This window comes from Dreissena polymorpha, unplaced genomic scaffold, assembly GCF_020536995.1.
Source record: "Dreissena polymorpha isolate Duluth1 unplaced genomic scaffold, UMN_Dpol_1.0 chrUn012, whole genome shotgun sequence".
NCBI lineage: Eukaryota > Metazoa > Mollusca > Bivalvia > Myida > Dreissenidae > Dreissena > Dreissena polymorpha.
The window spans coordinates 404372-420769 of NW_026273326.1; the positions used below are offsets into that span (position 1 = coordinate 404372).

The following is a 16398-nucleotide window of genomic DNA, read 5'->3' on the forward strand; positions in this document are numbered from 1 at the left end:
GGTATTTCAAAATCCTCATGAGCCACTCTTGGGGCAAGTGAAATCAAATTTCATATTCTAAACAGTCGAGCAAAACTCTCCCACACTACGCGTTATGCAATTATGATGACGCAATGCATCCAAGTTCGTCGCTTTCAATTTTGGTAAGATCTAAAACACTACTGCCGTAATTGTAGAATTTAATAAATGGTTTCAATTTCTCTGACCACGTTCAGCTCTTATTTCAACAACTAGGGATTCTTTATTCACTTAACACACTAAAATAAACAGAAAAGAAACATTATGATCTCTATGAAATACTTTATTGAGTGAGGCTTTTGTAACATGCGTTAAGAACATGGTCACAAACACTCATCTAACTGTTTTCTAAAGAAGTATTTTTTTACTTATTTATTAAACCCTCTATGTTCATTTAGGCAAGTTCAAAACCAATTATAGTTATACTAAGTTGTTAATGGTGCAAATCATTAAACACGTATTTAAATTTGAGTACCAGAAATCTTACAAACAATTTTAGAAACAGTTAGTGTTGACTTCAAAGGTTAAAAAAAATATTCACCGTAAGGCTTAAATGAAATACAACCATATATGAAAAACATACATTTTAAGTAATTTATGAAATACAAGCATTTCAGAAAATGTTTGAATTACGTTACATTTTGAGAAATTTATGGAATATATTTGATTAATTTATGGAATACATACATTTCAAGAAATTTATGGAAAACATACATTTTGAAACATGGATTTGCATACATAAATGTATTTTATTATGTTTTTCGTGTTGTTGTTTTGTTTGTGTTGGGTTTATATGCGTTTGAGCGTACATGCGTGTGTGTTTGTGTTCTGGTAATTGTTGTTTGTTAGGGGGAGGGGGTCTCATAATTTTAAACATCTCACGAAAGTAATCATTTAGACATGTTTAAACACCTCTCATAATTTTAAACATCTCACGAAAGTAATCATTTAGACATGTTTAAACACCCTAGTCATAACGCATCATCGAAATCCACCGCATATTTTTTTTCTTTAACACTAAAATATATATTAGAAGCAGAGCGTATTTGAGTGGACGTGGATTCCGACAACGACGTACAAATCATTGCTGAGTTATCATTTATGATTTGTATAAACGTATGATGAGAAGCTGATTAAAATTCGCGAAAGTTAAAATACCCGTATGAATTAAGCTTCCGTTTTAGTCAGGGCAAGTACTGCATCCGCCAAGCGAATGATGTCATCCATCGTGTTATAAATAGACACGGAAACTCGAACCATTAACTCTTGACCAACGTAAACAACGGCAACATGCACGTCGAACTTGTTCAGAAGCAGTTTTTGAAGCTCTAGGTTTTTCCCATGAATACTTGAGTGACTGAAGGCGTTTCCTAAAACAAACGAACATATTATGTCACACGTGACGTCATCAACACAAGCTCTACATAGCCTGTGATTGAAGTATAGAGAGTCTGAATGCCATACAATCACTAACCTTTCCTTGGTGCATAGTGTTTACTAACAATGTAGCTTTAATCGAATCAACGCAGTCATATCAAACCATATGATGACAAGGTTCTAAATTGTATTTGCGTTGTTCATGTATTAAATAAGCATTTGATTGTTTTACATGTTCTCTGTACGCTTCAAACAAAATATTTAAAACGCACAAATAGCAAAGAGTTTCAAATAATAGGAAAAACTACCTTGAAGTCGGAAAACTCGGGGATAAACGGAAGCGCAACGATGCACTGGTACAATGAACGCATTGAGTCTGGAACCTGCAAGCGCTTCGTGCCCCATTTCTCTTCCAAATACGTGACTCCTTTGTACAACAGGTTAGAGTTGTATTCGTTGATTTTCTCCTGTAAAAATAAGCATATATGCGACTGAGGAATAATATTTGTAATTTTCGCCTTACAATGTCAAACTATTAGGCTATTACTTACCATGCCACCCATGTGATTGATAAATTCGATCCCGTCCGCTGCACAGATATAGGGAATGTCGTCATTGGTACCTGCGGCATAAACCAAATAGTACAAAACTCTTCAATAATTCATAGAGATATCAGCGTTACCATCACCAAGTCATACATTTAAGGCAAGTGACCAATTACATGATTAAGAAGAATTCGAATAACTGATTTTTGCCCAGATACCAAATTTTGCCAAAACAAGGGGAGGAGTCACACTTTTCTGCATACTTTTAATTAGTAACAATTTGCCAAGATTTGCTGTTTATATGAACGGTCAACTGGAAAGCTGTTAAATTAATTACCATTATCATATGATCCACTTGGTGAAAAAGTTCTTTTTTAAGATTTTACTTCATCTTTAAAGTCTTAAATAATGTTCTTGTTTTCATGATGCTTGTTAATTGCAATTGGATCGAATTATATTGTATTTCTAATTGTTTATAATTTGAATTGATTTTTTATGATGTAATTGTTAATTTACACGTGTGGTTGTTGTTATTGATTCTATGCAAATTATGACATTCGGCGCGCAATTCAACCGGTTTTATATACCTCTAGTGATTCGTTGTTTTTGCCTTTCCAATGCAGATGTCTTATTACAGATGGTGCATATATACAGTACAGTGTTGTAATTGTTAATATCTGAACTCAATTTAGACTGCTTTGTTTGATGCCATCGAGGCATGGTGGACATGTGTTATCAGAACAGGATTCCATGTGGTCATCATTTCATAATAAAGACTAGTCTGGTGTGTTGCTCTGCAAAGTCTGCTTGTCAAATATTTCAACAGTTGCAATAATAAATATCAATTAAATGTTAGGTCCTATCAGTGTCTGTCCATACATCCAAATATGGGAGGGTGGGCAGATTTGTATAATGCCAGGTTCAGTGAGCGAGCTGGGGGAGAGTAGAATAGAACGTAGAGATGTAAAGATAAAAGAAGTATGGGAGAGAGTTGGTGGCAGTTTGAGAGAGAATGGATGTTACCTAGAATAGATTGTGAAGACAGTTAACAAATAGACATTATTGGTGTATATATTTATTCTCGTAGTGTGTAAATAAAATGAAGAGTATGTATACTGTGTGGTGAAGTTATAAACTTTCCCCCCCCCCCCGAAAATCGTAACACTGGTGGCAGCGTCGGGATAAGGACTTTAACACGCTTGTGAGAAACGTGCATATTATATAATAGCGTTGTGATAAGGACTTAAACACATAAGAAATTGGATAATTACTCATCATTTTGTCTACATGGGACTTTAAACATGCTATGGCGAAGAAAGTGTTGATCGAAGTCAAAGTGCATAATACCTTGACAGTCAATACATCTTGGTCAATTAATTTCTCTCCTGGGACTGTAAGCCCTTAGTTAAATTAACAGCGAATCGGATATCATTAGGGCACACTTTAATCCCCCAAGGGACAGTTTAAAAGTAATCAAGTACCTGCAGGACTGGTGAATAGTTCTTCCAGGAATGTTTAGTCGGCTAAAGGTACTACACTGGAATTTTCACAAGAAATTAAATCTCACGAATTTGAAAGAAAATGTTGACTCAAACACTGAGAACTGAGGTATTAAAGTGACCTAAAGCATGTTTATGTGGACATTTTAAGTGAACCGAAGAATGGCAGTGTAATGAACAGCATGCTAGTCTAGAATGATTAAAATGTACAGGGTTTGACATGTGTTGAAGAAATATTTACAGTGGTCAGATTTTCTCTGTTCGACGATGCAGTTCCTTCATAGGAAAAGGAATTCTGTGAGGTCACAGAATTATGGGTCGTCGAAAGCAAGAACACCTGGAGTAAAACTTCATGAATATGGATTCTGGAGTTGGATTTTCTTGCTGCAACAGCTTCAGATGGTGAAGCTGTGGGACTGTATGAATTTTGTACATCGTGGATTATTCAGAATAAGGAAATACCGTCGCTATCGGATAACCCGACTGCGCTTCCGTAAAGACCATCGAAATGCAGATCGCAGTTCGACGTTGAGTGACAGCAACTGTGGAATGCTTATTATGGACGGAAATCCTAGGATAGATGAAGTGTCATCTGCCGTAGGAAGTCATGCAAAATTAAGCAGAGTTAACTGTTCATTGGAGAGAACAGCCAAACTCCAACAGCAGGTTTCAGTTATTGGCGTTGTTGTGAAGTTGCGTACATCTGACAGTCAAACACCCCCGAGAGACACTGTTCCTGGTTGTCCATCTTGCAATCGCCACATACAGTTCTATTACAAGTTGGCGTACAGAAAAAGGCCAAAACACCGAAAACATCTATGGGACGAAACAATCAACAACCACAACCACAGGAAAAGAGGACAGAGATCAACACCATACCGTAAAATAGTCATTAAGCTGATAAAGTGATCAACTAAAGGTTCTTGTTTACATTTGCCTGCAGTTCAACATTGAACCTGTCAATGCGTTTCATCTCAGTGGACATGAATCTGGATAATTCGTAATGTGTTGTCGCAACTGTAAAAAGGGAATATATAGGTTTTTCTAGTTTTAATATGTGTGTGTTTTGATTCCAAACCGATGACTTCCGGCATATATGCCGTGTTAATTTGTTGGAATGAAATAGTGTACTGTATCTGAAGTGTTTGAAGAATTCCGTGGATTTTACCATTATGCACACATGTAATTAATAATAATTCCTTTTCAGAATCAAACATTTGCGCCATATTTTGTTGTGGAATTGTTTGTAATATAAACTTATGCTCATTTAATAGTAAGGCGCACAAGACAATTTAGCAGGACGACTGCTACTTATAATTGTATGAACTTTACAAGTTTGTAGTGCCTGAATTATACATTCGTTAATGTTAATTTAAAGTAATAAGTGTAAGGCACTTAACGCGGATGCATATTAGGACTTTTGTGTGATAGTGATATGTGTGATTGTGTGAATACGTGCAACATAATATAAAAACTTTCAAGTAATAAGTTGGGCATTGAAAGAAGAGTTTGTGGATATGCCTATTAAACAGTGTGTTTACTTTGCATATGACCAAGAATGTATATTCATGTTTTCATATAATCAAACTCTGTGTTTTAAATATAATGCATGACGTCGGAGATCAAGTGTTCGAAGAATAATATTTCTTTGAATGTGTTTCTTGATAATTAAAAGGACAGTACTGTTAATGATTCATTATATTGATGGATAAATCTGTGTATTTTTTATTGAGAAGTTATTTGCAATACAAGTCAATGTATATGGATGTTTCTTGCCATGTTATGTAGTAATTTACAAGTAATATTCCTTGTTTTGAAGAAGGTTTCTAATCTTAGTATTGATTGCCATGAAGTTTATTTGTAACTGCAGATTGCGTAGTAATATTATTTTCATGTTAAGTGTTTGGATATAAACATTTAACATGTTGTGAGTATGAACCTGGCTGTTTAGTCATATGTTCAACTATTTGGCTTTATTGAGGACAATTAAGAAGCTAAGGTGAGGGGAGTGTTGTAATTTTTAATATCTGAACTCAATTTAGACTGCTTTGTTTGATGCCATCGAGGCATGGTGGACATCTGTTATCAGAACAGAAGTCCATGTGGTCATCATTTCATAATAAAGACTAGTCTGGTGTGTTGCTCTGCAAAGTATGCTTGTCAAATATTTCAACAGTTGCAATAATAAATATCAATTAAATGTTAGGTCCTATCAGTGTCTGTCCATACATCCAAATATGGGAGGGTGGGCAGATTTGTATGAAAAGCCAGGTTCAGTGAGGGAGCTGGGGAGAGTATAATAGAACGTAGAGATGTAAAGATACAAGTAGTTTGGGAGAGAGTTGGTGGCAGTTTGAGAGAGAATGGATTTTACCTAGATTGTGAAGACAGTTAACAAATAAACATTATTGGTGTATATATTTATTCTCGTAGTGTGTAAATAAAATGTAGAGTATATATACTGTGTTGTGAAGTTATAAACTTTTCCCCCCGAAAATCGTAACAACAGCCATAAAGTGCAAAAAAGTTATCTTTCCATAGTGCGTTAAAGTTAAAAACATAAGTAAGGACTTAAATATTCATAGAATAGCATGTGTTTATTTTGGGGAACTAATATAGTTAGCTAATCGTTTAATTACATGTTTCGAATATATTCTTGTTAGACTTTAAAAACGAACCGCAAGTTATATTCAATGCCCTTATGCATGTTATTTAATGAGCTAATTATTTAAGACATTATGAAAACATCATTCAACATTTAATATGTTTTGTTTGTTTCAAAATCGTGTGGACCTTGAACCAATAACTAAAGGGCTCTTACGATTAAGATAAATTAGGTAGTTAAACTGTCCTTGCAATCTGATTCAGTATTCTTCATTTTGTGAATGCAAATATGACATGTATCATAACTCTTGATCAAGAAGGAAATGGTATCATGCCATACATCATAAACGGTGGGGGAGTTTATTCGACTCATCTAGATGCGAAACATATAGTGTGTATAAATCATTGCCTGAACCAGAAAAATATATTTCGCTTAAAATAAGCTTCAACTATAGAAATTCCTTTGTAAAGTTCAGTTGTTCTAACCACAAGTTTCTTATTGAAAATGGACGACATCTGGTTATATATCATGATTAGATGGTGTACACATTGTCTAAATATAGAAGACACGTGTGTCATTGAAAACGAATTGCAAGTATTTGTTTCATTGTTCTTCGTTTCACATTTTTCTTGGGATATATATATAAAACTACTAAACAAATCATGCATGTCTAATGTGACATGTCCGTTTATTGTATTTTGGGCCGGTGGTCTTTAATTACGAAATAAATTGTCTTCGCTTGTTTACCATAAATAATTGAAATGGTAAAGTATATATTTAATGAATGAATGTTAAGTTATTCTGCTTAAACTGTGTATACATGATAAAACTTCTTTCAAGACCAACTTTCAGCTGACCTATTTCGTATCCCTTCAACATTATATACATTTTAAAAGAAAAACATGTGTTATGTAACTACTATTGTTTGATATTACGGAGTGCGTTGTTGTAACATATGGAATACACGTTTTATTCCGATAAGGTCGAGACAAAAATGAGAATGCTTACGAATTATATCTACGTGGAAGACAAAAATAAAACTTTTACATAATCGAGTTCTACTTTTTCGACCAACAACCAAATACGAATCGAATTGCTTAAACCAACAACGTGTTTGTTTATTCAATATTCAGTGTATGCTCAATATATAGGATCTGGCACGAGTTGTCATATCATACCATCTTTTGTTAAACAAACAAGTTCAGGAATGTTGTTAGTAAGCGAGCCTTTGGCGAGCTTACTAACGAATTTCCTGGACGAGTTTAATAAAATATGGTATGAAATGACAAAGAGTGCTAGATCTTATTTATCACATGCTTTTAAATTAGCAAATTAAATCAACATTTACCCAAACATAATGATAAATCCCGATTGTTGTTTACATTTCGTGACGTCATTTGAAGTTGCAACTTCATTTCAGCAAAATAACAAAATGCGATTGGTCAATGGAACAAAAACTAAGCCAATGAAAACGCTAAAAAAGTATAATATGAAATAAGGCAAAGCCTCAAAGCGAGCTCGATTAATGTTTAATGGAAGAAACTAACAAAAAACTTTGATAAAGATGATATTTAAATAAAATGTTTATAGGCACTTCCTAACAGAAGAACGTACGTGGAGTTCTTAAAGACTGGTAATAATATAGGCACTGGTATAAAAAAAATAAGGAAATGAACTTTTAATTATTATGTTAATCAGCAATTAAACAACAAACGGACCATATTAAAGGGTTTCATGTGACCTGATGAACAGAACTTTTAGCCCAACCCCCCCCCCCTGCCAGCCTTGCAACCATAGGTTTACCAACGAAGGTCAGATCGGGATTCGAACCCGAATCCACCCATGAGCCATCTGATGATAATGATCATATGATATTGGCCTGGGTTGCTCTACCAATTAAGCTATTTGACCTTTTGAAAAATATATTGGTAAACTACAATGCTGTATAATAGCATGATTACATTGCTTAGGAAATTTTTACAAAGAATAACATTTAATTGATATTTTGTTATGATTTAGAACAGTATGTTGTCAGTTCAAAAGCTCACACGAGGTAATGTTTGAAAAGCCCACAAAAGCTTCTGTTTGTAAAAATGGTGCTTATTTTCAGACTGTGTATAGTTGAGATAAAATCACCTTATTTTGCACAAATCTGGTAAAATATATATGGTTCGAATACCAACTGCGGATAAGAGCAACAGAACAGTCCTTGTAACTAAATAACTCTAATATTTTTATAAGTAATTATCTAATCCATAAAGTGACCTATACTTTGATAATTATGTATACCTGAAGAGAAGATAGATCGATGGTGAGCGTTGCGTAACACATGAAACTATCAACAAATTGTGCAGCAAACAAAGATTGGTATATACCAAGGACATATATTAATCTAGTATGTATGTCCTTGGCATTACCTCCTTAAAACACTAAACAATCAACTAGAACATACAATGTAAAAATTTAGAACATCCAACTGTTGCTACCTTCTCAATTATAATTTTCAGGTGCCCATCAACGTCACTGGCATCAGCAATGATTTCTCCATGTTGCATACAGTACTTATATTTCACAAGGGCACATCATCGTCACTGGCATCAGCAATGATTTCTCCATGTGGCATACTGTACTAAGATTTCACAAGGGCCAGGCAGCATATTTGTTTTATTTTCCTATTTGAGCATTTAAAGTCAAAGTAATTTCAAATTACCATAATTGAGGAATAAATGCAATGTAGGTCAGCGATAATTATGTCACCTACCGAAACATGTTATTTAATACCATTGCTATAACACTTTAAAAATTTTACACTTGTAAGTATATATGTTTTTAAGTACCAAAATACTAGGATTAAATTAATTTGTATATTCCTAACTACTGTTTAAAAGTCATTTTGGTAAGCGACTGTCACGTCACCCACCGTACTCAAGGTAGCTACTATCACATCACCCACCGTACTCAAGGTAGAGACTGTCAAGTCAGCCACCGTACTAAAGGTAGCGACTGTCACGTCACCCACCTCAAAGTTATTTTTATCTTATTTGAATTTATGTTTTAAATATGATTAATCACATTTGATCACACCTTTTGATTGCTTGAATCAATCACATTTTATAGTATCTATAAATATTGCACTGTTTGTAGTAATTATCAAATAATTAATGTTCTTTACCAGAAAGGTTAGCTCAGATATCAATAAGGGCACTATCTCCCTCACTATGAGATATTGTCAAAGGTAGCAATATTTGTTTGAATCATGCCATTTTGTGAGGCATAAAAATTAAGCTAAATTCTTGTATTTTGTTTCAATAGAAGAGAATAGATATCTAGAATATAACCACTGATATATATTTTTTGATGAGATACTAAAGTTTGGTCATGTTGAAATGATACTCAAATGTGATTTACCACCTTTAAATTTTAAAGTAATGCATGACTTAGACAGTGATAGAAAAATTAATTCACTATATGAAATGATTATGAAATCGAGTATTTGACTGTGCATGTTGTTGTTTTGAAAAATGTGGTACCTGAGTACATGCCGAACCAATCGTGTGTTTGTTCCTCAATGGCAATCGTCCAATAAATAATAGCACTTACTTGTTTTGTCATCATTTTAAATAAAAAATGCGAGTAGCCGACGTTGTTGACACTTGCTATGTACACACACAACGGTGACGTCATTTGTTACTTGGATAAATTTGGCGATGACGTCATCGAACGGGGAAGTCCCTGAATGAAGACAAATGTTTTACACGAAGAATGCTGATGCTTTATTCGAAATATAGCACTCTAGTAACAATAAATACAGAGAAGAATTTTAGAATATTTAAAATCCGTAAATTTGATCATTTTCATCTATTTTATCATTATGATCAATCAGGAGACGCTGGTTATTTACTTCGAAAATTTCCAGTTCCGGTTTCGGATATTGCGGATATCCGGTTATTGCGCGCGCAGATACCAATATTTTCAAAACAACAACCTGTATATCTACAGTCAAATACACGTGTTACCGTATGCGAGCTTCGCTCGCTATTACACATGTGTAAGATAAAAATATTCGTAATGGTTATATTACATGAGAAACAGGGTATGGCATGTGTTAAAGTGGATTATTAAACATTGGACAGCGTCAATCACTTACAACAATAAAACGTCATGCCAGTGAATGGAGCCTCTGTCAACAGACATACGGAAGAAAAGTGCTTAATTCATAAATTAAAGTATTTAAAGTTTAATTATTGAAAATGTCTTTCTAATTGAACATTCAAAATAAACAAACAATTGATACATGGGGATAGCACAATTATGTACCCGGTATTTTTCAATACTGTATGCTCTTCGATATGGTGTTTCATACATGTTATACTAAAATAGCGTAAATTGTACATCAACTGCTCATTTAGAAAACTGTGAGTTTAAACCCTGATCAAATATAAGAAACGATTATAGGCAATCATGGACCATCGAAATTCGTTACTAGAATAGTCCAATTGGCACCTGCGTAACCGATAGTCTCTGAGTTTAAAGACGTTCTGTGTATAATATCTTCAGAGAGATGACCAATTATCTTAAATATAGGGATCCGTTTCAGCATCAAAGCAATTTCCATATCCTAACAATTTGGAGTAATATATTATGAACGATCGCATTACAGCCGTTTAAAGTTGTTTAAAGTATAGACAGGATTCAATACTAATTAAATAACGTGTGATAAGTTTGTAATTTAAACAAAAGAACGTGAAAGTGAAATACGGCAAAGAAATAATAACAATTATTTAACGCAAGTAATTATAAGTGGATTGCATGCTTCATCGAATCTTGGAATGTATTGCGAATATATCGCCAACGTTTATTAGGTTTATGAGTGTTATTTGGTTTTTGGTTCTGTACGTGAGCGAATACCATGTAGGTCAGACGGGTAAGAGAAATTCGCCGATATAAGTTAACATCGGAATAACATCTACGGTGAAACCTATCAATTCCAGCTTGGTTGCATCTAAAGGCTAAGCTTATAAATAACCGTCACGTGATAGATCTTGCAAAAATAAACCAATTGGTCTTATTTCCAAACCATTTGGATTGTTACCTTAACTTTTATGTTGATATCCTTTTAGGTACAAACGAAGTAAAAGGTGACTCTTTTTTCGCAAATGACCTTTCGATAGATGTATCGGTTATATTATTTTGTTTCTTTCAAACTAACTTTGTAGCAAAACTGACTTTAATTTTTTACCACAAGAAGTTAGTACTGATAAATTGCAAATAACCCTCCTTTTACGTCTCACGAGTACCAATAATTTACAGCAATATGCCTTTGAGCGTGAAAAAAATTACAACTATTGACTTCAAAAACTTGACACCACACATCATAAAAATCGGTCTGATAGGCGATACTGAAAAAATGTGAGTATGTCCTAGTGTGTCCGAGAATTCTTTATAAAGATTTGATTTTACTGTCCGAAACCTTTTTCAAGACTTAACCCTTTAGACAAATTGAGGATTTATCACGTTTTTATTGTTATTTTCAATTGAAACGTCTGCTATGCGAGAACAATAATGCGACCGGCAAAACGAAGCGTGCAACCGTAAGCAAACACAATCAAATGACTAGCTTACTTTGAGCGTGCCACCCATTGAACCATTCTCAATGCAGTTGCTACGGTAGCTAAAAATGAATAGTTTATTTTACACTAACATGTCTTAATTGGGTACTTTACCAACAATTCTTCTTAATTTAAAAAAAATGAAACAACAACGAATTTATTACCGCGAAATAGCTTTCACAAATGTATCCATAGTTAGCACAACGTGAGATAGTATGTATACTCTTATCTATTGTATTGTTTTTCTTCAAGACACGATGTTGCATACATTAAGATGCTATGTGCTTTTTTTAAAGCAAACTTTGCGCGTGACATTTCAGATAAATATCATATTTTGTTCGTGTAAAGCGTTCATATTGGTTGCTTATAATATATTTATGTATCTATCTGAACTTGAATTTGAATCGATATATTCGTTAAGTTTTATTAAATTTTGCATGTTGTTAAAATCAATATTAATATCAAGTTAAAACATGTATTTCTTTCTTTTATTTAGTTGTCTTAATCTGAATGTTTATTAATGAATTTTAACTGCAATAAAAAAAAGTGAGCGAATCACGTTTGCTTCCCACGATAATGGTATTTGATACCTGGATTGTTTGGTCCGGCTAATTTTATTTCGGTCCGATAAGTTTTAACAGGTTTTTCAAGTTCTATGAAGTTGGCTAGGTTATGGGTACTTGGTAATGGTTTATCAATATTGAGAGACAGTTGGTGTTTTTTACACAATTCTTAAACAAAATTGTATAAGGCTTTTAAACAAAAAATAAAAACTAACGACAAATATGTTTGATACGGTTGTGCGATGTGTGGATGATACTAGCCCGTGAACTTAGGGACAATTTTGATACTAACATCATTGTACATGTTTACGATGTGTCGCAAACTAGTCCCTCGGTTTTTTTTCTCATAAACATCAACTTTATTGGCGTCGCACTGAAGTGCGGCGACTCGTATGTAATACGTTTTTTTTTCGCTTATGGGGAGGAGAAGTTATTTTACGGATCAATGTATATATTTTTGTTGTCAGAATATCTTGCATAGTGGTGATTTTTTGTGTAAATTAGTGTAAATAAGTACTGCATTTGTGCCTATTACATTTACTGCAACATTTATTGCCAATAATGCAAAGCTAATTCTTTTAATGAATAACTGATCACAGGGATTGGGCATTAATAGAAGATCACAGGGACTGGGCAATTTCGCGAACCGGTGAAACTTTCTGGTTTTGTTTAAAAACAAAACATAATCAAAATATATTTATTTTGTGGTTTTTCTAACAATAGCGCAGACTTTTGCTGTTCGAGTTTTTGGTTAACGCGTATTTTCTTCAATTTTACAAGACGACAGCGATTACACGGTTTATTGCTTTATTGATAACCGTTACACTACAGTCACTTATTGATATCTTAGTTAGGTGATTTTTCAAGCGGTTCCGTAGTGTAGTGGTTACACGCTCGCTTCACATGTGAGAGGCCCAAGGTTCGAGCCCCAGTAGAATCAAATTATTGTATTTGTGTTCTATGTTAACTTTTTGTTTTGATGTAGACATTTTAGTTTAAATAAATATGCTGTTTCATTGTAACCATTTTTGGTTTTTATTATGCCCATGAAATATATGTGTGAGAGGGTGGGACGGGGGGGGGGGGGTCGTAAACACATTAAAACTTTTACAGTGTTTTCATATCAATGAGTACTCAACCCCTATCGTAAATGAGCAACGTAAGAATAAGTTCAGAATCATCTCCCCTTGAAGTTGAGAAAAATATAAAACTACGCTTACACGATGAAGCAGATTTTTTTAAACCTGCACAGTTCTGTTCCATTAATGAAAACTGCACACGGATGCCAGTAAAAAAGGAAACCAATGTAAATAAAATGAACTATGAAATATTTGGGGGTTACAACACAAAATCATAGATAATGGTTATTTGGGGGTTATTACACAACATCAACGATAATGGTTATTTGGGGGTTATAACACAAAATCATAGATAATGGTTATACCAGTATCTTTTTCTATATTTTTTTAAATAATCGGCCAATATATTAATGTTAACAGTAGAAAAAAAATCGTTCCATGTAACTTCATTGAGTGCCTTTTACACTGCAATTCCAGACGCCCTTTGATGCTTTGCATCAATACTTACCTTGTAGATGTGATGCTATACTATGTAGAATTTAAAGACGTTATTTTTCTGGGTGTCACACTATTTCTTTGCACCAAGGCAATTTATTTAATAAATAAACGTGAAGCTTTTTGTATTTGTGTGTGATCAATATGAAGTAGCGAAAGACTAACTTACGGGCTGAATGTTTCTTGTAATTTAGTTTTGCACCTGCTTGAAATGAACCATAGCGGGGATATGTGATATCGCTAATGAATAAACTGCTTAAACTCATTGGAAATGCGTGTGATTATTCGTGACATTTTTCATGACATAGGTGTACTTGTAAGTAGGAATTGTTGTTTAAGAAACTGTAAGAATGAACTGTTGAAAACCATAATCGTGTCACAGCTCTTAAATTACCAAATTGTTAATAGTTCGTGTAGCGACGGAATAATATGATACTAATTTAGCACGAAAATAGAAATTTAAGACAACGCGTGGCACATAAACAGTTGATTATCAGCATAGACGCACTTATATTTGCCATGAAAAAAAAGCATTAAAAGTTCAGTGTCGGCTTCAAATACATTATTCTGACATTTGTTTTTAATACTACTAGGAAATGGTATTTGAGTGTTAAGCGACCAACATTTTATATTTTTCTCTCCTTGTAATGTTTTTTGAGTTACAGTATTCTTTTTTTCTATAAATGTGAGAAAATATCGCCGAAAGCACTTAATTCTAACAATGAAACATTTGCCAGGTGATATGGCAAAGTGGTATTGATGACGTCAAAGATTACATTAGTAAGGACGATGTCAACGCATAATTACGATCAGTTAGGGGCTCGTATTTACTCACACAGAATACTGATATCACATTACACAATGGCTTTTCTTGAACGGCAATGCAAAACATTACAGGCTCAAAGTATATGTCGATATTTATTTTAAAATTTAAACAGATTGCGTAAAACAAAACAGACGATACTCCCACGATGATAGTAAACTAACAGCACTTGTCCTACAAACACAACAATGAATAGGCTGATTTTGAATGGTGTTAGTGATAAAAAATGCTGTAATACAAGACATTTATGATAAACAATAACAGCAGTATGCAACCTTATCATATATGTTTGTGATATGGATTTATATACGGATAAGAAAAACGCAATTTCTAGTGATGAAACGGTAGAGTCCATTTCACTGGAGGAAACCCCTTATTTTTTATATTTTTTTATAAATGTGTTTATAGAAACACGGAGTACAACTTCATTTGCCGTAAAACTACACTATCTTAACTGTTAACCATGTAACTTGAAGAATTGTTTACGAATCAACTACACATCGGTTGTTTTCGAAAGCTAATAAAATAATTTATCAGGAAAAATTAACATCAGTACCATTGATCCAGCAGTAGTTCGATACCAGCACTCAGAAATTGACCCATTTCTAAAATCGTGTTTAACACTGCTAATAATAACAATAATAATAATAATACATATTATAAATCATAGTCCCGTGATCTAATATTTGATAATAAAAAACACAGAGTTGTATTTCTTATTTTTGTGTGAATACAAAACCATAATTTTACATAAAATGGGGTGTGCGTTTTATCAAGTTATACGTACAAAATCAATAATATGCTCTTTACATAAAATAATGTCGAGAGGGCATTTGTACAGATTGTCCTAAGGACATCTCTGCAGCTTTCCTAATTTTTTACAACTTTCATCGATACAAAAATTTTGTGTTCGTATGCGAGTTAAAACGTAATGCGGTTTTGAATTCACGTATGGTTTTGGACAACTTTCCTCGAACAATATTGTTTTGTTTTCGTATGCGAGTGAAAACGTAATGCGGTTTTGAATTCACCTATGGTTATGAACAACTTTCCACGAATAAGATTGTATTGTGTTCGTATGCGAGTGAAAACGTAATGCGGTTCTGAATTCACATATGGTTTTGGACAACTTTCCACGAACAATATTGTTTTGTGTTCGTATGCGAGTGAAAACGCATCGCTATTTTGAATTCACTTATGGTTTTATACAACTTTCCTCGATAACGATTTTGTGTGTGTTTGTATACGAGTCAAAGCGCAGCACTGTTATGAATTTAGTATTAGTATACTAGTATTAGTATTATTATTATTATTATTTTATTCTATATTATTATTAGTAGTAGTAGTAGAAGTAAAAGGAATAGTAGTAGTAGTAGTAGTAGTAGTAGTAGTAGTAGTAGTAGTAGTAGTAGTAGTAGTAGTAGTAGTAGTAGTAGTAGAAGTAGTAGTAGTAGTAGTATTAGTAGAAGTAGTAGTAGTAGTAGTAGTAGTAGTAGTAGTAAGTAGTAGTAGTAGTAGTAGTAGTAGTAGAGTAGTAGTAGTAGTAGTAGTAGCAGCAGCAGCAGCAGCAGTAGTAGTAGTAGTAGTAGAAGAAGTAGTAGTAGTAGTAGTAGTAGTAGTAGTAGTAGTAGTAGTAGTAGTTGTAGTAGTAGTAGTAGTAGTAGTAGTAGTAGTAGTAGTAGTAGTAGTAGTAGTAGTAGTAGTAGTAGTATTAGTAGTAGTAGTAGTAGTAGTAGTATTTTTATTATTATCCAATTATTTCTTCATTTAGTAAACATGTTAAGG

The 16398-nt window shown here is 33.6% G+C and overlaps 1 protein-coding gene across 1 annotated transcript in view; it reads right to left on the reverse strand.

Annotated features, from left to right (window-relative positions):
* Positions 1 to 324: 324 nt before the first annotated feature.
* LOC127863521 (uncharacterized) overlaps positions 325 to 16398 on the reverse strand; it is a 32432-nt gene continuing 16358 nt past the window's right edge. The window contains exons 8-9 of the mRNA XM_052403064.1: positions 1704 to 1862; positions 325 to 1388 (exon numbers count right to left, since the gene is read on the reverse strand). Of these exons, the coding sequence (XP_052259024.1) occupies positions 1347 to 1388; positions 1704 to 1862 (201 nt within the window). The 3' untranslated portion in view covers positions 325 to 1346. The remainder of the gene's footprint in view (positions 1389 to 1703; positions 1863 to 16398) is intronic.